General features: G+C 44.8%; 1 protein-coding gene and 1 long non-coding RNA gene across 4 annotated transcripts; both read right to left on the reverse strand.

Moving 5' to 3' along the window:
* Positions 1-698: 698 nt before the first annotated feature.
* Positions 699-19,047, reverse strand: sec23a (Sec23 homolog A, coat complex II component). 2 transcript variants are annotated; one of them, XM_089004957.1, is made up of 20 exons: positions 18,897-19,047; positions 17,210-17,501; positions 15,655-15,712; positions 15,497-15,583; positions 15,176-15,412; positions 13,841-13,920; positions 12,295-12,439; positions 12,064-12,222; positions 11,884-11,999; positions 11,336-11,459; positions 11,173-11,253; positions 10,991-11,080; positions 10,788-10,894; positions 9,068-9,221; positions 5,313-5,390; positions 5,072-5,233; positions 4,895-4,981; positions 1,144-1,299; positions 1,007-1,072; positions 699-912 (listed from the first exon to the last, which is right to left on the reverse strand). In XM_089004957.1, the coding sequence occupies exons 2-20, from the start codon at positions 17,428-17,430 to the stop codon at positions 823-825; spliced, it is 2,298 nt and encodes a 765-aa protein (XP_088861083.1). In that variant the 5' UTR covers positions 17,431-17,501; positions 18,897-19,047; the 3' UTR covers positions 699-822. The 2 variants fall into 2 exon arrangements, with proteins under 2 accessions (XP_088861083.1, XP_088861084.1); XM_089004958.1 differs by having other exon boundaries at positions 17,210-17,498; positions 18,897-19,032.
* Positions 9,229-10,043, reverse strand: LOC148894088 (uncharacterized). 2 transcript variants are annotated; one of them, XR_016116057.1, is made up of 3 exons: positions 9,885-10,043; positions 9,691-9,772; positions 9,229-9,465 (listed from the first exon to the last, which is right to left on the reverse strand). It is a non-coding gene; the product is annotated as an uncharacterized LOC148894088 (long non-coding RNA). The 2 variants fall into 2 exon arrangements; XR_016116058.1 differs by having other exon boundaries at positions 9,229-9,402; positions 9,644-9,772.
* Positions 19,048-21,528: the final 2,481 nt, after the last annotated feature.

Here is a 21,528-nt window from a genome sequence, read left to right on the forward strand (position 1 = left end):
AGTGAGCGGGTAACGCGATTCACCCACATTTTTTTCTTCTGGTTCGTCCCAACGGTCGCCGTGGCAACGCAGCAGCTTCCTGTTTCCCGCAGGATAGAAGAATGTCAGGAAGACCGAGGTCATTTTTGCGTGTTGTCATGGCAACGGGGCGGATTTAGGATTTTTTTTTTTTTTTTTATAATAACAATACGTTTGACTTCTAAGCGCCTTTCAAAACTCTCAAGGTCACTTTACAGTCACAGGATAAAGTTTTTCTGTGGGTGAGCAGCGGCAGCCACAAGCGCCAGCGTTCACTCAACCCGGAATAATTCAAATAGATCGAAAGCTAGCTATATAGCTAATAGATAGCTAGCGAGCTATATAATAGATAGCTAGCTAGTGAGATAGCTAATAGATAGCCAGCCACCTATATAGCGACATCGCTAATAGATAGCCAGCTCGACAGCCAGCCACCTAGATAGCTCTATAGCTAATAGATAGCTAGCTAGATAGCTAATCAAAGACCAAAGACGAACTAGATAAGATCCAAGAAGGTTTAAGACCTCCAAAAGTGATCTCCAGAAAGACCCAAATCTCACCGCCAAAAAACAAAAAGCCCACAGACGGAAATCGAAGCTTCATTTGGGCCCCGCGAAGCTTCAGAAGGTTCCGGAAGCTTCATTAAGAAGTCCGACGAAATTCATCAGGACCTGAGAAGGTTTTGGAGTTGCAAAAAGGTTTATTTGAACAAAGAAAACATGTGATGGCGCCGCATCCATTAAAACGAGAAAGATGTCGCAATGCGTCACCCTTGCGGCCAAGCTAGGCGGCGCTAGGCTGCGGCTAGGCAGCGCTGGACACTGCCAGCTTCTTCAGGTGGTCCATGAAGACCTGCAGGCTGACGTCATCGGTCAGGATGGGGGCGCCAGACTCCTGCCGGCAAAAAAACAAAACAAAACAAAAATCACCCCCCCTCGTCCATCAATCGCGCAAGCTATCCGCTAACGACGTTAGCTTGACGCCTCACCTGTCCCCAAGCGTACATGTTGTTGTGCGTCTGCGACGGGTTGACTTTGGAGAGCAGAAAGCGAGCCTGGCAACCATTAACATCATCATCATCATCACGCCGTTGACTCCACCCCCTCCACCCCTGACCACACCCACCTGGCTGCCGCCATGTTCGGTGTCAATATATCGCGGCATGGGGAAGCGCGAGTGCAGCAGCTCCTGGGCGTCGTCCACCGGAGCCTGAAGAAGGTGCCGGAAGTTCTCATACTCGGACATCTCCTGGTAGCCCGCCTTCCTCCACTGGGACACCGTCTTGACACACCCCCAAAAAAATACAGATACAGTGTACCTTAGCTTACGAACGCTTTAGCTTACCAAACCGTCGCCTTAGGAACATTAAAATGGCGACAAACTAGTTTTTTGGCGGACAAACCAAACCACACGGCGCCACGGTGGCTGGCGGACTAGTCTTTCTTTGAGTACAGATGTGGTTTGTTATCGAGCGGAGTACTTTTGCTATTATGGGACCCCGCCACAGGCTAGTGTTAAAATAGCGTTTGGATTAACGAAAAGCAGCTAGCAGGGGACAGTGTGAGTGAGGGTATTATCATGGCAACTTCACTCGTGGTTATCATGAAGAGGCAATTACATCAACGACCATCACAAAGGTCCATAAAACACATTTATTATACAGTACAGTTTATTTCTTTCATTACAATACAATAGCACATTTATTACACATAAAATAAGGTGTATTTTGTGGAGTTTTAAGGCGTTTTTAGTTGAAAATTATGTTCTATGGGGACCTGGGAACGGATTATTCTTATTTTAATGGTTTCTTATGGGAAATAAATGTTTGGCAGACGTTCGTCATCCATTGACTACTACCATCACAAAGGTCACTAAAACGACTATTATACAGTACAGTTTATTTCTTTAGGGTGAAATTCCTCACCGAATCAGTAAAAATTACATTAAAAAAATTATATATATATATTTTATGAGGTAGATGAGAAGCAATTGAGGGGAACAAATCTGGCTATTTAGCTATTTAGCTGGCTACATAGGTAGCTATCTATTAGCTATCTAGCTGGATATCTATTAGCTATCTAGCTGACTAGCTGTTAGCTAGTGGCTGCCTTTCCAGCAGCTCCTGTATTTTGTTTTTCTACATCTTTCTTTTCTTTCCTTTCCGCTTCCTTTCATAAATTTGCTGCTGTTATACTTCCGGGTACAGTGAACGCTGGCGCGAATGGCTGCCGCTGCACACCCGCACAAAAAAAAAGGTGCTTAGAAATTAAATGTATTATTAGTAGTATTATTATTAGCTAGCTGGCTATCTTATTATCTATTTGAGTTATTCCAAGCTGAGTGAATGCTGGCGCGTGTGGTTGCCGCTGCTCACAGACAGAAAGAAAAACTTATCCTGTGTCTGTAAAGTGAGCTTTGAAAGGCGCGTGGAATAAAATGTCTTATTAATATTTATTATACATAAAATAAGGTGTATTTTGTGTAGTTTTAAGGCTTATTTCGTGATTAATGATTTCGTGATTAACGGATTATTTTCATTTTAATTCTGAGTTAAACGTCGGAATTTTGGGTTAAAAGTCGGAATTCTGGGTGAAAAGTCGGAATTCTGAGTTAAAAGTCGGAATTCTGGATGAAAAGTCGGAATTTGGGGTGAAAAGTCGGAATTCTGGGTGAAAAGTCGGAATTTTGGGTTAAAAGTCGGAATTCTGGGTGAAAAGTCGGAATTTGGGGTGAAAAGTCGGAATCATGGGTTAAAAATTGGAATTTTGGGTTAAAAGTCGGAATTCTGGGTGAAAAGTCGGAATTTGGGGTGAAAAGTCGGAATCCTGGGTTAAAAATTGGAATTTTGGGTTAAAAGTCGGAATTCTGAGTTAAAAGTCGGAATTCTGGGTGAAAAGTCGGAATTTTGGGTTAAAAGTCGGAATTCTGAGTTAAATGTGTATGTCGATGAGAAGGTTTCTTCAGCCGTCATCTGTACAAAAGTGAAGGTTTCGGACGTTTCGCCTCCTATCCAAGAGGCTTCGTCAGCGAACTAAAGTCTGACTGGTCGTATCGGCCCCATTTATATATCCCTAATGTCCAGACCTGGTGGCGCCGGACACAGCTATGATAGGTCCCTACTCTCAGGTTGGGGGAGGCGCGGGACCCCCCCCTGTGGCCCCACTGATTGTTCCTACATTCCTGACTAACGACTGGCCTATTACCCCCACTCCCCCCGGTATCACCTCATCAGCATAACGACCCTCATCAGCATTGCGAAAGTTGCCTAACCTGTTTTGCCTAAGCAGGCTATTGTATGAACGATCCAAATTGAACCTCACACCCCCAGACCGGTTTAATGAAGGATTTTGTTGTTTTATAAGAATCGCCTCTTTTACCCCCCTTTCAAACCATCTATGTTCTTTCGCTAAGATTTTAACCTCATTGTCGTCAAATGAGTGGTTAGTAGCTTTTAGGTGCAAATGTACTGCCGATTGAGGCCCACTAGTATTATCCCTGCGATGTTGATAAAGTCTTTTTTTGAGAATTTGTTGAGTCTCCCCAATGTACTGCTCTTTACAATTTTCATTCTTACAATGTATGGAATAAACTACATGACTTTGTTTTTCATTTGGTAGCCTATCTTTTGGATGCACTAATTTTTGCCTTAACGTGTTTATCGGTTTGAAATAAGTCGGAATTTTGTGATGCCAAAAGACTGTAATTTTTCAGAAACTCCTGCAATGTAAGGTACTGCTACTCCTCTCCTTTTAGAATCTTGAGAATTATTGGTTTTGTTCGCTATTCTTTCTTTCTGACATTTGTTGAATGACCACTGAGGGTACCCACAGTTAGTGAGTGCTCTCCTGATGTGTTTTGACTCCTTTTCTCTACCTTCAACGCTTGTTGGTATTAGTTTAGCCCTATGCTGGAGGGTTCCGATAACTCCTAGTTTGTGTTGTAAAGGGTGGTTAGAGTCAAAAAGTAAGTATTGGTCAGTGTGCGTAGCCTTCCTAAAGACTTCTGTTTTTAGCGCTCTGTCCTCTTTTATAATTACTTTACAATCCAAGAAGGCTAGTTGGTTCTCTTGAATGTCCTCACGAGTAAATGTAATGTTGAAGTCTACAGAGTTGAGATGATCTGTGAAGGATTGAATTTCTTGTTTCTTAATTATGACAAAAGTATCGTCCACATATCTAAACCAGTGTCTAGGTTTTGTCCCTGGGAAGGATGTGAGGGCCTGTTTCTCCATCTCTTCCATGTAAAGATTAGCCACTATGGGTGAAACTGGTGAGCCCATAGCACAACCATGGATTTGTTTATAAAATTTTTCCCGAAATTGAAAATACGTAGTATTAAGGCAGATTTCTAATAATTGGCACATGTGATCCGGTTTCAGTTTGGTTCTTTCATGCAGAGAAACATCCGCCAGCAGCCTCGTCCTCACCACTGAGACTGCTGCCGGGGTTGGGACAGATGTAAAGAGAGAAGTCACATCGTATGATGCCAAAGTTTCCTCAGGTTCCAATCTGAGGTCTTTGATCCTCTCTACAAACCCTGTGGTGTTCTCTACGTGGTATTCTGTGTTACCAACCAACGGAGCTAAAATAGTTTTTAAATATTTGGCTACATTGTATGTAGAGGAGTCAATGCATACAAATAAATGTGTATGCGTTAATTCCGGGTTGAGTGAACGCTGGCGCGTCTGGCTGCCGCTGCTCACCCGTAGAAAAAAATATCCTGTGACTGTAAAGTGTCCTGGAAAGTTTTGAAAGGCGCTTTGAAATGAAATGTATTATTATTATTATTATTAAGATGAAACTTTTCACTTTCTGGGAGCCAATCAAGTGTCTTGCTCGGACCGGTTCTGGGAGGTGTTATGGGTGCGCTCGCGTACCTCCCCGTGGTAGATGAGGATCTGGAAGAAGGTGTCCATGAGCAGGATGCGATCTGGGAGGATGCTGCTGCTGTCCAACAACACCGGCTGCATGGCAAAAAAAAAGCAGCAATTGGTTCAAGGACGATTGGGGGGGGGGGGGGGGGGGGTTATAGCGGGGAGGGGGCGATACCGAACCTCAGGCGGTCCCTGGAAGGAGTACGCGTACAGGACGGGCTGGATCATGATCAGCGCCTGCGTCAGCTCGTGCCGGTTGAACTGGTGGCGGTAGTAGGAGCTCTCGTCCGGACTGTTGTTGAACACCTGCAGGAAGGGCGAGCGCCGCAGGTGGAACATAAACTGCAAGAGAGGGCGCCGTCAGTCGTGATGGGGGGTCGTCATGGGGGGGGGGGGGTCCGTGCGCCGCATCGCGTCTCACCTGAGGGTACAGCGAAAACGTCTCGGAGAACCTGAAGGAGTTGGGGTCGTCTTTGTGGTAATCGCCAAACTTTTGACACTAGGGTGGGAAAACGGCAGACCGTCAGTCGAGGCGCACTATTGGCGACAAACATTTGGAGACCAATCGCTTTCACGGTCAACGGCGATGATTCCAAGCGGAGGAGGCCCAGTGCCGTTTTTCCTACAATAGCTATGTGGGTGGCCAGCTATCTAGCTATTAGCTTGCTAGCTCGCTTTCTATCTATTTGTCTTACTATACTTGTGTTTCATATGCTAGAGTTCATTTAGATGGCTATCTATTTACTATCTATTTGCTAACTATTAGCTGTCTATTTCCTATCTATTAGCTAACTGTCTAGCTAGCTAGCTAACTATCTGGAAAATATGACTGAAAAGTGACCTTGAGAGTTTTAAAAGGCGCTTAGAAATGAAATGTATTATGATTATTATTATTATTATTAATAGTAGTAGTAGAAGTAGAAGTAGTAGTAGTAGAAGTAGTAGTACTAGTGGTAGCAGTAGTACTAGTAGTAGTAGTAGTATTGTATCTATTAGCTAGCTAGCTTTCTATCTATTTGAGTTACTTCTGGGTTGAGTGAACGCTGGCGCATGTGGCTGCCGCTGCTCACCCACAGAAAAACTGATCCTGTGACTGAAAAGTGACCTTGAGAGTTTTGAAAGGCGCTTAGAAATTAAATGAATTATTATTATTATTATTATATCTATTCGCTAGCTAGCTTTCTATCTATTTGAGTTACTTCCGGGTTGAGTGAACGCTGGCACGTGTGGCTGCCGCTGCTCACCCTCAGAAAAACCTAACCCTGTGACTGTAAAGTGTCATTGAGAGTTTTGAAAGGTGCTTATGAATCAAATTATTCTTATTAGCGTCAATTTTCTCTTACCTCTAAATGTCATACGTGGTTATCAACTTCCTGTCAATCAAGGAAGGTTGATCAATCGCAATTTGACAAAGTTGGAGTGGCGACGTCGCCCAAGTCGATACTCGCCGATGATTGGCGAAGGCTTCCACACCAAAACCTAAAAATCTGGCTATCTATTGGCTATTTTTTAGCTATTTATTATCTATCCATTAGTTAGCTGGCTAGCTATTAGCTTTCTAGCTGGCTGGCTATAAGCTGTTGGCTATCTAATCGCTCTTTATTTGCTATCCATTAGTTAGCTAGCTAGCTTTCTGTCTATATGAGTTACTTTGGGGTTCAGTGAACGCTGGCGCATGTGGCTGCCGCTGCTCACCCACAGAGAATCATTATCCTGTTACTGTAAAGTGACCTTTAGAGTTTTAAAAGGCGCTTATAAATAAAATGTATTATTATTTATTAGCTATCCATTCGCTAGCTAGCTTTCTGTCTATTTGAGTTACTTTGGGGTTGAGTGAACGCTGGCGTGTGTGGCTGCCGCTGCTCACCCACAGAAACAAAAAATATCCTGTAACTGTAAAGTGACCTTGAGAGTTTTGAAAGGCATTTAAAAATGAAATGTATTATTATTATTATTATTATTATTCGGCAACTGATTTGTATTTGGAGGTTATCTATTTGCTATGTAGCTAGCTATCTATTCTATAGTTATCTCTTATCTGGCTATCTAGCTAGCTAGCAGGCTACCTAGTTAGCTAGCCATTAGTTATCTATTAACTGGCTATCTATCTAGCTTGCTACCTAGCTATTTACTATCTATTAGCTATGTGGCTGGCTAGCTCTCGAACTCTACCTATCTATTAGCTCTCTAGCTGGCTATCTATCTACATTCTACACTATTAACTATCTATTATTATTAGCAATCTCTTGGCTAGCTAGCTTTCTATCCATTTGAGTTACATCTGGGTTGAGTGAACGCGGGCACGTGCGGCTGCCGCTACTCACCCACAGAAAAAAACAACTTATCCTGTGATTGTAAAGTGACCTTGAGAGTTTTGAAAGGCGCTTGGAAATGAAATGTATTATTTGCCATCTATTAGCTATCTTGCTAGCTAATAATAATCTAACTCTAACTACGTATCTATTAGCTCTCTAGCTATCTGTAGTATTAGCTATCTAGCAGCTGATAGCTAGCTATATGCTATCTATTAGCTATCTTGCCAGCTAGGTATCTAACTACCTATCTATTAGCTGTCTAGCTAACAATCTATATATCGACAGTATTAGCTATCTATTAGCTGGTAGCTCGCCAGCTTTCTATCTATTTGAGTTACTTCTGGGCTGAGTGAACGTTGGCGCATTTTGCTGCCACTGCTCACCCACAGAAAAAAAAACTTATCCTGTGAATGGAAAGTGACCTTGACAGTTTTGAAAAGCGCTTAGAAATGAAATGTATTATTCCTATTATCTTTTGGACTGTATTCTACCGCCTCCTGGTGGCTAACATCAACAAAACAATGTCTGTCCATTGCATGAATGAAATTTTGGATCGAAAAATACGAAATTGCTGATGGAATCAAGCAACGTGTACTTTTTGCGTGTATGTGATTTCATTGCTGTCAATGCTGCTGAGACATTTGTTTATAACTGCTATGCCATAGTTGACCAGTGCTTTATTTTTCTTGACTTGACTCTTGTTGGGTGATGTCACTTCCGGTACAGGTTGTACTTTCCGCGCTTCGTTATTTAAAGGACAACCGATGTCTCCGGACAACTGGTGTCCATAATTTGTAAAATGGCTTCAAATGACATCGTATTTGACAAAGATTCCACCGCTTATAGCTACATTTTACGTTTTCAGACTCGCGCTGAATATTCTGGAAGTCTTGTTTTCACGTCACGTCACTGAAGAAACGCCCCTCACCGAAAAAAAAAGACACATTGTAGCAGTCCTTCCATCACGTCAATGCATTTTGCTTTGCTTGTTTGGTCTGAAAACGTCATGTTGCACCAAAAAGAGCCAGAAGAGGGCGACCAAGCTCCATATAAGGAATTTATTAGCCTGTGGAAACGGGCTGATTCATTCCTCACAGAGAGCTTGGTCGCCATTTTCTGCCTCTTTTCTGGGTCGCTACATTGCAGTCCAGATGCCTCAAAATGACACGGGAGGACTTCTTTAATCGATTGCAAACAGGTATGCTTTCCTCTTCAGAACTATTTGAATCATATTCATAACTGGATGTGTCACAAGAAAGCATATTCTCCCAATCTGAAGCCATTGTTTGGATTCTCCAGCAATGCAAGATGTCTTGGTGTGACATCACGAACTGGGGGCGGGACTTTCTGAAAATGCCCATTTTGGACACTTTAAGTCATTTTGATTGGTGTTTTGCATTTGAATAAAAATATCATACTGCGTGTTTTGGGTATTTTAGATGCTATCAAATGTTTTTATGATGTGACGTCAGTTGTCCTTTAAGTTTCATTTTACTGAGAAGACGGCGAGAATGGACATGCTTTATCGCTGTACTGTTTAGCAAGGAAAAGATAAAAAGGACAAAGAGCAAAACTTCCATTTCGGACGGAAAGCGGGCAAAGTGGTTTGTACGATTTTATTGCATATGTTTTATTTCATTGATGTAAAGTCCAAATGTTTGTGTAAAGTAATCGCTCCATTTTTATCCTTGTTTGTAGTTCTACGGTGGTGGTGTCGGTGATTCATCACATCAGTACAAAGAACCGGAGTCCTCTGTTTTGAATGCAAGCACAATTGCTGTATTATTTTTTATCTATCTTATATACAAATATATATATATCATTCCTATTTATTATTATTTTTTTTTGACGATAGACTGACCAGTCTGATGAGCTGCCTGTCCAACCACCTGAGGACGTCAGGCCCCTCCTCCGTCTCGGCGCGCTGCACCGCCAGCCGGGCCATCAAAATGGCGGCCGCCTCTTGATCGAAGGACGCGGCGATGCTTTGGATCTGCGTCTGCGCGTCCGCCCAGCTGCCGCGCACGTCAGGTCGCGTGATCACAATCGCGCTTTGCTCAAGTCCACTTCCAAACGATGACAATCCACATGGCGCCATTGCGGGTCCACCCTTTTACAAACCTACCTACTAACAAACCAACCCTACCTACCTTCCAACCAATCCTACCAACCTACCTATGTACCAACCCACACGACCTACCAACCAATCTACCTACACTACCTACCAAACCTACCTACCTATCCACAAACACTACCTACCTACCTACTAACAAACCAACCTTACCTACCTTCCAACCTACCTACCAACCATTCCACCAACCCAGCCTACCAACCCTATCTACCTACCTATCTATCTACCAACCCTACATTCCAATACACCAGCTCTACTTACCTATCCACCAACACTACCTACCAACTCTCAACCAACCCTACCAACCTACCTACACTACCTACCAACCCTACCTACCTATCCACAAACACTACCTACCTACCAACTATCAACCAATCCTACCAACCATTCCACCAACCCTGCCTACCAACCCTATCTACCTACCTATCTATCTATCTATCTATCTATCTATCTATCTATCTATCTATCTATCTATCTATCTATCTATCTATCTATCTATCTATCTATCTATCTATCTATCTATCTATCTGTCTATCTATCTATCTACCAACCCCACATTCCAATACACCAGCTCTACTTACCTATCCACCAACACTAACTACCTACCAACTCTCAACCAATCCTACCAACCTACCTATGCACCAATCCACATACCAACCCACACGACCTACCAACCAATCTACCTACACTACCTACCCATCCACAAACACTACCTACCTACCAACTCTCAACCAATCCTACCAACCTACCTACACTACCTACCAAACCCACCAACCTATCTGCCAAACCCTACCTAATTACCGACCAACCCACCAACACTAACTACCTACCAACTCTCAACCAATCCTACCAACCTACCTATGTACCAACCCTACCAACCTACCTACACTACTTACCGACTATCAACCAATCCTACCAACCTACCTACCAACCCTATCTACCTACCTATCTACCAACCCTACATTCCAATACACCAGCTCTACTTACCTATCCACCAACACTAACTACCTACCAACTCTCAACCAATCCTACCAACCTACCTATGTACCAACCCTACCAACCTACCTACACTACCAACCAAACCCACCAACCTATCTGCCAAACCCTACCTAATTACCGACCAACCCACCAACACTACCTACCTACCAACCAATCCTACTAACCCACATACCAACCCTACCAAACTATGTATATACCCATGCACCTACCCACCAACTCTAGCTACCTACCCTACCTGCCAACCCACCCTAACTACCTACTACCAACCCACCAATCCTCCCTACCTATCTACCTGACAATCTACCTACCCATCTACCTCCCAACCCTACTTACCTACGTACCAACCCACCAGCCCTATCTACCAACCAAGCCTACCTACGAACTTACCAACCCTACCTATTAACCATCCTTACTTTCCCCGCCAATGGGCGTTTCTGTGCGCGCGTCTTACTTCCTGGCGATGGTGGTGACGCGTATGCGTTTCTGACCCGAGGCGTGCTGGTACTGCGTGACGAACTGTAGCGCGCCGCGGGTGCCTTGAGGGATGGGGGCGTTGTGCTGGCAACACACGCGCACGGGTGGGCATGGGTGATTTGGGCTTGGGGGGGCGGGGCTTCTAAGGATGGCAGGAAGTTGTCTGCGGCGGGCGCGTACCTGATTGACCACCTCAAAGTAGAGCGCCAGTGTGGTGCCGGGGTCCAGACCGCAGATCTTCCACTGGCACGTCCCCCCGCTGCCGATCTCCTGTCGGAAAAAGGGGGCGTTCCTGTCACGGAGCGCTCAAAGGCGGTTGGGCGGGCGGTTTCGGCAGGTGGATGGCGGTTGGGCAGGCGTACGTTTTCCGAGACGCAGGGTCCTTTGGCGTTGAGCGACACGCAGGGCCCGATGGCTCCGGACACTTTCAACTCCCTGGAGGTCTGAAAGGGAAAGCGGATGACTCGCAACCCGCCACCCCTCGCTTGCTCAAAGGCTACAGCGGAGTGGGAGGGGGCGCCAAACCTTGACTTCAAGAGTGGCGGCAAAGGCCATCTTGAAGGAGCCTTGAACGTCTTTGGAGAAAACCCTCTGGAAGGTTTGCTTGAACAGCGACGTGTTAAACGAGTCGGCCATCACCATGTAGCCGCTGCCAAGCCACACCCACAAAAATTACAAATTAGCACTCATGGGGGCGGGGCTTGGTTGACGCCATCTCATCGTTTACATGCTATATAATAATAATAATAATAATACATTTCATTTATAAGGTCACTTTACAGTTATGGGGATACGTTTTTCTGTGGGTGAGCAGCGGCGGACACACACGCCAGCGTTCACTCAACCCGGAAGTAACTCAAATAGATAGAAAGCTAGGTAGCTAATAGATAGCCAATAGATAGATAATAGATTGACGGCTAGCTAGGTAGCCGTATAACTCTTAGATAACAAAAATAACAAATAGATAGGCAAATAGATAGCCAGCTGTGTAGTAATCATAACCATAATAATAATAATAATAATAATAATAATAATAATAATACATTTGCCGTCACGCGTGTGTGTGTTTGTACCCCGTGTTGTTGGCGCAGCACTTCATCTCCAGGAGTCCGGTCTGGTCCAGCGCACACGCGTAGATGTCCATCACGTGACCGCTAGCGGACGCCCGGCTCGCCAGCGCCTCGTAATGCTAACCGGCACCAAATTTGCGCGTCAGGCTGACCTCGGCTGACCCCGCCCCCTCCCGCACTCACCTTGGCGGCCTTCTTCATGAACTTGGCGTTGTCCTTCTCGATGTCGTGCCAAGACCTGATGGGGATCTTGAGCTCGTCTCCCACCACCATGCCGGGACCTTGCGTGGCCGGACCCCCGATGAAGGTCATGATTCGCGCGCCCGTGTTGGGGAAGGTGCACTGGTGGGACAACGGGCGGGACCGTGGGGGTCAACGGCGGCGTTTCGGGCGGAGAAAGACGCGACGGCTCACCTCCAGCAGGCCGACGGCGATGGACATGGCCACGCCCAGGGAGCGCAGGGGTCTCTTACCCTGGACCACGGGCCAGGAGTCGCGCTGAAGCTCCCCCAGCAGGTCCGTCAGGTGCATGTCCACCTTCTGGACAGGTTGCAGGAACCTTGCGAGCACAACCGGAGATTCTTCAGTCATTCGGTAAACAGGAACTAACAAATACTTGTACTGTTTCATATGCTAGAGTTCATTTAGCTGGCTAGCTATTTACTATCTATTTGCTAACTGTCTAGCTAGCTAGCTAACTATCTGGAAAGTATGACTGAAAAGTGACCTTGAGACTTTTAAAAGGCGCTTAGAAATGAAATGTATTATGATTGTTATTATTATTATTATTATTATTATTATTATTATTATTAGTAGTAGTAGTAGTAGTAGTAGTAGAAATAGTAGTACTAGTAGTAGCAGTAGTACTAGTAGTAGTAGTAGTAGTAGTATTGTATCTATTAGCTAGCTAGCTTTCTATCTATTTGAGTTACTTCTGGGTTGAGTGAACGCTGGCTCATGCGGCTGCCGCTGCTCACCCACAGAAAAACTGATCCTGTGACTGAAAAGTGACCTTGAGACTTTTAAAAGGCGCTTAGAAATGAAATGTATTATGATTATTATTATTCTTGTTAGTAGTAGTAGTAGTAGTAGACGTAGTAGTACTAGTAGTAGCAGTAGTACTAGTAGTAGTAGTAGTATTGTATCTATTAGCTAGCTAGCTTTCTATCTATTTGAGTTACTTCTGGGTTGAGTGAACGCTGGCGCATGTGGCTGCCGCTGCTCACCCACAGAAAAACTGATCCTGTGACTGAAAAGTGACCTTGAGAGTTTTGAAAGGCGCTTAGAAATTAAATGTATTATGATTATTATTATTCTTGTTAGTAGTAGTAGTAGTAGTAGACGTAGTAGTACTAGTAGTAGCAGTAGTACTAGTAGTAGTAGTAGTATTGTATCTATTAGCTAGCTAGCTTTCTATCTATTTGAGTTACTTCTGGGTTGAGTGAACGCTGGCGCATGTGGCTGCCGCTGCTCACCCACAGATAAATTGATCCTGTGACTGAAAAGTGACCTTGAGAGTTTTAAAAGGCGCTTAGAAATTAAATGTATTATGATTATTATTATTATGATTAGTAGCAGTAGTACTAGTAGTAGCAGTAGTACTAGTAGTAGTATTGTATCTATTAGCTAGCTAGCTGGCGCATGTGGCTGCCGCTGCTCACCCACAGAAAAACTGATCCTGTGACTGAAAAATGACCTTGAGATTTTTGAAAGGCGCTTAGAAATGAAATGAATTATTATTATTATTATTATTATTATTATATCTATTCGCTTTCTATCTATTTGAGTGACTTCCAGGTTGAGTGAACGGTGGCGCGTGTGGCTGCCGCTGCTCACCCACAGAAAAACTGATCCTGTGACCGTAAGGTGACTGAGAGTTTTGAAAGGCGCTTCGAAATGAAATATTGTTATTATTGTTATTATTGAGTGGCCGGCGGTCGTCCGCGGCCGAGGGGGGCACCTGTTGTACTGCGGCTGCTGGGGGGCCTGAGATCCTCGTCCCTGGGAGGAGGCCGCCGGTTTGGCGAGACCCAACATCTCCTGCACATGACCAGCAATTCACAGGCTGTCAGCACAACCGACGCGTAGGATTCGCCACATCGCCAAACCCGACACAAACGATGCAAAATTGGAGGGACGGTTAGCATGATGGTTAGCAACATCCGCTTAGCATTTCCAAAACATCCATTCGGTGTTTCAAACTGTATCGGGAGGTCCCAATCAGAGGCTTTTGCATCTATTAGCACCATCACTCCATCCGCCTTAGCGTGTTAGCATCAGCAATTAGCAGCATCACTCTGTGGACCTTAGCCTATTAGCATCAGCAATTAGCACCATCATTCCGTACGCCTTAGCCTGTTAGCATTAGCAATTAGCACAATCACTCCATACGCCGTAGCCTGTTAGCATCAGCAATTAGCAGCATCACTCCATCCGCCTTAGCGTGTTAGCATCAGCAATTAGCAGCATCACTCAATCCGCCTTAGCGTGTTAGCATCAGCAATTAGCACCATCATTCCATACGCCTTAGCCTGTTAGCATTAGCAATTAGCACCATCACTCCATCCGCCTCAGCGTGTCAGCATCAGCAATTAGCAGCATCACTCCATCCACCTTAGCGTGTTAGCATCAGCAATTAGCACCATCATTCCGTACGCCTTAGCCTGTTAGCATTAGCAATTAGCACCATCACTCCATCCGCCTTAGCGTGTTAGCATCAGCAATTAGCACCATCATTCTGTACGCCTTAGCCTGTTAGCATTAGCAATTAGCACCATCACTCCATCCGCCTCAGCGTGTTAGCATCAGCAATTAGCAGCATCACTCCATCCGCCTTAGCGTGTTAGCATCAGCAATTAGCACCATCATTCCGTACGCCTTAGCCTGTTAGCATTAGCAATTAGCACCATCACTCCATCCACCTTAGCGTGTTAGCATCAGCAATTAGCACCATCATTCCGTACGCCTTAGCCTGTTAGCATTAGCAATTAGCACCATCACTCCATCCGCCTCAGCGTGTTAGCAATTAGCACCATCGCCCCATGGGCATTAACCTGTTAGCATTAGTAATTAGCAGCATCGCTCCATGGGCCTTAGCCTGTTAGCATCAGAAATTAGCATACGTGCATACTCGCCAATAAAGATGATTCTGATTCTGATTAGCACCATCACTCCGTACACCTTAGCCTGTTAGCATCAGTAATTAGCACCATCGCTCCATGTGCTTTAGCCTGTTAGCATTAGCAATTAGCACCATCGCTCCATGGGCATTAACGGCGGCGGCGGGTTAGCAGACCTGCAACTGCTTGGCACTGAGGTCTTTGGTCCCCTTGAAGACGTAACTCTTGGAGATGCCCTCGCAGCCCAGCTCGTGAACGTGGACGATGCGGCCGAAGGTGATGAGTCCCACCAGAGCCGCGGGGGGCAGCAGTGACAAGGACATCTGCAGCGACTCCTTCAGCGCCTGCAGGTCCTCCTCCTCCACGCACGTGTCCACCACGTACAGGAAGACCAGCGGCATCTGGGGACCGCGCTGGCCCACGGCAACGTGAAAAACGGGTGACTTTTTCGGCAGGTTCTCGGGTGTTCCCGGGCGAGGAGCTCCGACGGGGCTCACCTGGACCACGTACTCGATGGTGGAGAACTGAGGCAGCAGCTCGGCGGGCTGGTTGACCTCCGAGATTCCCGAGTAGGACGGCGGGAACTGAGAGGACGGGCGAGAAAAAGCGGGTGAGAAACTCGGTCGCCCGCGACAAGCCCGAGTGGAAGCGCTACCTGGTTCCTCTGGTAGCAGAAGTTGCACGCCCACAGCTTGGCCCGGTAGTCCACTTGGCTGCAAGACAAAGAAGGCGCTTGGTCGTGGCTTGGAATTGAAGCGGATTGACGTGGGACAGGAGACGCCAGACAATCTCTTTTGGTCAATGAATGCTACAGCTTTGTTTTTGCTTTCAACAATTAGCTCCTAGCAGACGTGCTCGTTTCAACATGACGTCCCTGATCCACTGGTGAAAAGGATGCTTTGATCCTCTAGAACTGCTTCATACAACAAAGAGGATACAGGAAGTGTCTGTTTTTTTTTTCATGACATTTTCAAAGTGCGTTTGTCTCGTCCGGTATTAAATTCACACTATGATAGCTGGCTAACTAGCTAGATAGCTATACAGCTAATAGCTGGCTAGATAGCGAATAGATAGCTATCAAGATAGATAGCTAGCTAGAAGGATGGGGATATAGCTAATGGATAGCTAGCGGGATGGCTAATAGATAGCTAATAGATAGCTATCGAGATAGCTAGCTAGAAGGATGGCTATATAGCTAATGGATAGCTACCTGGATGGCTAATAGATAGCTAATAGATTGCTAGAAGGATGGCTATATAACTAAGTGATAGCTAGCTGGAAGGCTACATGTATGATGATATTATTATTATCATTATTATTAATAGATAGCTATCGAGATAGATAGCTAGAAGGATGACTATACAGTGATACCTTGGCTTGCGAACTTAATTGTTTGCCAGACAGGGTCTGTAAGGTGAAAAGTGTGTATTCCAAAAATTAATTTCCCATAGGAAACCATTAAAATGAGAATAATCCGTTCCCATGTCCCCATAAAACATCATTTTCTACTTTCTAATTTAAAGTGGTTTCATTGACCTTTGTGACGGTCGTTGATGGAATGGAGTGGCAGCTTTCCTCAGCATTAACCACTTGATGAGGAACGTAGCCTCCTTCTTCTTTCACCATCTTGAGGAATGATCCCTTGTCGGTGCTTTCTCTGCCATCATTTTACCTTGTTCCTCATCAATTGTGTTCTGTTTAGCTGGGTTGGTAGCTTTTTGCATCAAGTGTACAGATGGCTCGTGCGGGTTATTTGTGGAGCCTGATTGATGGGATATTTTAACCTTGCAGTCAACACTCTGCTTTTGAACTATCAAATTTGAAACGAGTCCAAATTTCACTGTTTTCTATCCATTTTCTCACTCTCTCTCTGTTGTCTGCCTGTCTCTTTAATGTTTAAACTACCTCCCCTCACTGCTGCATTCTTGACCAATCACGTGGCTTTGACCGAATACTGGGGGCGGGGAATAGAGGACAAAAAAAAACAGTCGGCGGCCTTGTTCTTTTTTGGAGAACGGCCTCACTAGCTAGAGTGGCTGCCTTTACAGCAGCTCTTGTATTTTGTTTTCTACTTCTTCCTTTCCTTTACGCTTCCTTTAATCACTTTGTCTGTGTCTTTTGAGCTGTGTCACATTATTTGTGATTTCGTTTTTGTTGTTTTGACTTCAAGATGGCGTCGCGATGACCCGCGTACGTGAGCGGGAACGTACCAGAGCGGGTTGAGCACGGCACGGCAGGTGGCGCGACTGCAAAGCACCGGCTCGTACTGGATGGGCGGCAGGTCGGGTCGCTCCTTGAGTGGCGTGAAGAGGGAGGCGACGGGCACCACCATGCGCGTGGCCTCCAGCCGGCTGGACGGCCACACGTTCCAGCTGAAGCGGACGCCGTCGCGCTCTTCGTTCTGGGCGATGTACTCGGGAAAGGTCGCCATGGCCAAACCGACCGACTGTGCAGAGGCCCGCAGATCGATGTCACTTGATGAGGAACGCCTCGCTGATGCTGCTGTGGTCACAGAAGATACACACACACTTCATACTCGTGCGAGCGCAAATAGACATACAGTGATACGAACTTTTCACTTTACGAACATTAAATTTGCGAGAATATAATCTCGCCATACAGACTAGTTTTCGGCGGATGAACACCAAACCACACGTTTGAACAGCGCCACGATGGCTGGCGGACTAGTTTTCCACACCCCCTTTGAGTGCAGATGTGGTTTGCTATCGAGTGGAGTACTTTTGCTATTGTGGGATCGAAAAAGACCCCACCGCAGGCTAGCGTTAAACCGAAGAGGACCCAAAAGAAAATGACGGTCGAGCAGAAGAAGGAGATCATCAAAAAACATCAACAAGGTGTGCGTTTGTGTGACTTAACGTCCCAGTACCAGTATGCTAAGTCGACCATTGCTACGTGTGGCTAAGGATGTTTCTGTGCTCTCAGGCAATAGAAGAGGCTAAAAATGTTCTGTTGATTTGGATTAACGAAAAGCAGCTAGCAGGGACAGTGTGAGTGAGGCTATCTGTTAGCTATCTGGCTGGCTCGCTAGCTATATATTAGTTATATGGCTACCTATCTAGCTGTCTATCTATTAGCCAGCTAGCTTTCTGTCTATTTGAGTTACTCACGGTTTGAGTGAACGCTGGCGCGTGTGGGTGCCGCTGCTTACCCACGGGAAAAAAACTTATCCTGTAACTGAAAAGTGACCTTGAGAGTTTTGAAAGGCAATAGGAGATGTTGAAAAACTGTTGATTTGGATTAACACCAAGCAGCGAGCAGGGGACAGTGTGAGTGAGGGTATTATCACCGAGAAAGCACGGCAACTTCACTCGGATATCATCAAGAGGCAACTACATGAACAACCATCACAAAGGTCAATAAAACCACTTTATTATACAGTGCAGTTTATTTCTTTCATTACAATCCAATAGCACATTGATTATACATAAAATAAGGTATATTTTGTGTATTTTAAGGCTTATTTAGTAGAAAATTACGTTTTATGAGGACCTGGGAACGGATTATTCTCATTTTAATGGTTTCCAATGGGGAATTAATGTTTGGAAAACCCGCGTCAAAATCAGGCAGTGAATAAAAATGAACACGGCTGAACACGAATCGACATGCCAATCATGTAACGTCACATCCGCCAATTTGATTCACGTTGCTTTGACAATCGGGAAGATGTCACGACGTGAATGAAACACTTCAATGGTCGTTTGGCCTTTTATTTTGACAGTCTACAAACCACTTTGAGCTGACAGAAAATCTCTGAAGTGTTCGCCGACTAGCATGATAAGTGAGTTAGCCGCCGCACCGGAATGCTAACCGCTAGTCAAGGAACTGGCTAGCTGCTGAAAACTAAAAAGGTAAACCGAACAACAAATCGTCACTCACAGCTTTAGCTGGTTCGCCGCGTCAGGCAGTCGCTTTTCACAAGTTCACACTTGACGCGTTGGTTTTGAACGCCGGAACCGCTGGGACGGTTCACTCCGGTGGGCGTGCGAAACTCTTGGTGCGCGCGTGCGCGCGCGAGCTTGACAACGAAGCAAAACAACATGGCGGCGGCGCCGCCACGTCAAGACGAAGATTGCGCAGAGAAAAAAACAAAGGTAAGACTAATCACTCTCATAGCAATTCAGGCTCTCAGAAGCCTCACGCTCCTGCCCCAAATTAATTTCGCGACAACTAATTCCTCGAATACATAAATATAGTTTTAAAAAATGTTTAGAAGTGTTTGACAGGTGTCGCCTCATTTTCTTGAACGCTGCTATTCTTACTTCACAGCTCCAAGTGAGGCATCGTTTTAGTAAAAAGATCGAATATTGATTCGAGGCGTCAGGAAGAATTTGGTTGGTTGCTCTTCTCAACATGATTTGGCGATAAAATTATAGTTCCAGGGGGTTTATACCGTCATTTACGGACTATAAGCCGCGACTTTTGTCACAAGCTTTCAACCCTGCAGTTTATGCAACGATGCGGCCAATTCATGCATATTTTCTAACGGCCGCCATTGGGCGCTCGAGCACTAAAAGTCAGAATTAGACAGGGCGAATTAGTGATGGGAATTCCGGCTCTTTTCAGAGAGCCGGTTCTTTTGGCTCGACTCACTATAAAGATCCGGCTCTTATGGCTCCCAAATAGCTCCTCTTTTTTTGCTTGAATTAACTAACGACCAAAAATCATTTAAAATTATGTGAAAAACGAATTACTCATGTAAAAAATACACTATAACAAATATTGATTTATATGTGCGCAGTTAGTGGATGCTAATTTTGACTTTCCCTGTGGTTACTCTGGTCTGATGATCAGCTGTCACTAATTTGCATTTCATATTAATAATGCTATCATACCAACTAGTAAAAAATATAATAACATTTTCCACCTGTCTACCCTAACGTCCCCCCCTTCTCCTCACTGCGGCGTGTGTCTGTAATTCTCCCCTCCCTCCTCCTCCACGGATATCGACCAATCACGTGCGGTTTTAACCGAAGACTGGGGCGGGGAATAGAGTCGGCTCCCATGTCTGGCTCCTTGTTCGGAAACGGCTCTCTTCGTTCATTTCAGAGATCCGGCTGTAAGAACCGTCTCGTTCACGAACGACATATCACGAGGGCGAATATATGTGCCGAGGAAGACGCAAGTTCATGTAACCATGGTAATGACTCAAATCGTTTACGAAAACTGGCAACGTTTGTCTATTAACGTATTTCTTCTTATTTTGTATGTTTTTGTACGCAGACCTGTTAGCGAGTGCTAACGTGTCTTCGCAGCCTTGTCTAACTTGCCCTGTTCGCGCCGTGTTGCTACCGTAATGAATGTTGTGTCGATGCCGCGTAACAGGCACCGTTTTAAAACGAAAGATATATCATTAAACTTTGAAAAATGTTTTTGTGTACCAGCTTTCTTTATAAACACGCGGCTTACAGACAGCTGCGGTTTGTGTATGTACAAAAGGGTTTGTCCTTTAAAAATGGACCTGGTGAGGTCTATAATCGGGTGCGTTTTTAGTCCGGAAATTACGGTAATTGTCAAGAGTTCCATACGAACGCAGATATTAATTACAGACAGATAAAAGTAGTTGTTGAATTTCACAACAAATGGAACAAGAAAGCATAAAGTGACCTTGAGAGTTTTGAGGCACAAAAATCCCCACAAGATGGTGGAAAGCCAGAAACATGTAGCTCCTGAATTCACTTCCACATAGTTCCATGTGTTTACAAGATTTTATTAACAGTGAAATTGCAGCTCAATTTCACTTTTCATGCTTTTTTTTGCTTCTCGTTACCAATTATGTTATCGTCTGCCTTTTAAAATTGATGTTGTTAAATGAATGACTAAAGGGAAAAAAAAATATCTGCATTCAGTGTGAATATTTCTAGATTTATTCTAGCTATAATAATAATAGTAATCCATTTCATTTTTAAGCGCCTTTCAAAACTCACTTTACAGTCACACGATGTTTTTCTGTGGGTGAGCAGCGGCAGCCACACGCGCCAGCGTTCACTCAACCCGGAATAACTGAAATAGATAGAAAGCGAGCAGCTAGCTAATAGATAGCTAGCTCGAGCGGCGTATAGCTAATAGCTAGTCAGCTAGATAGTTATCCAGCGAGCTTGACAGCTAATAGCTAGCTAGATAGATAGCCATCCAGACAACAGATAGCTAATTGATAATAAATAGCAAATAGCTATCTTGCTAGGCGTTCCCTCAACCGGGAATGACTGAAATAGATAGAAAGTGAGCCAGCTAGCTAATAATAATAATAATAATTTGCTGAATAACTTTGACATTCCCTATTTTTAACCTTCACGTCTTTGACGCCATCTATTGTCGTTTTGGTGTTACGCATCTACGTTGAACTGAGCTTTGTCCAATAGAAAAAGTACTTTGTTATTTTGTGGCTTCTCTTGCTAGCTAGCTATCGATGAACTATATAGCTATCTAGCTGGCTGGCTAGTTATCTAGCTAGCTGGCTAGCTTTCTATCTATTTGAGTTACTTCAGGGTTGAGTGAACGCTAGCGCGTG

Source organism: Hippocampus bargibanti, linkage group LG09 (assembly GCF_051943395.1).
Source record: "Hippocampus bargibanti isolate YZ-2025 linkage group LG09, ASM5194339v1, whole genome shotgun sequence".
NCBI lineage: Eukaryota > Metazoa > Chordata > Actinopteri > Syngnathiformes > Syngnathidae > Hippocampus > Hippocampus bargibanti.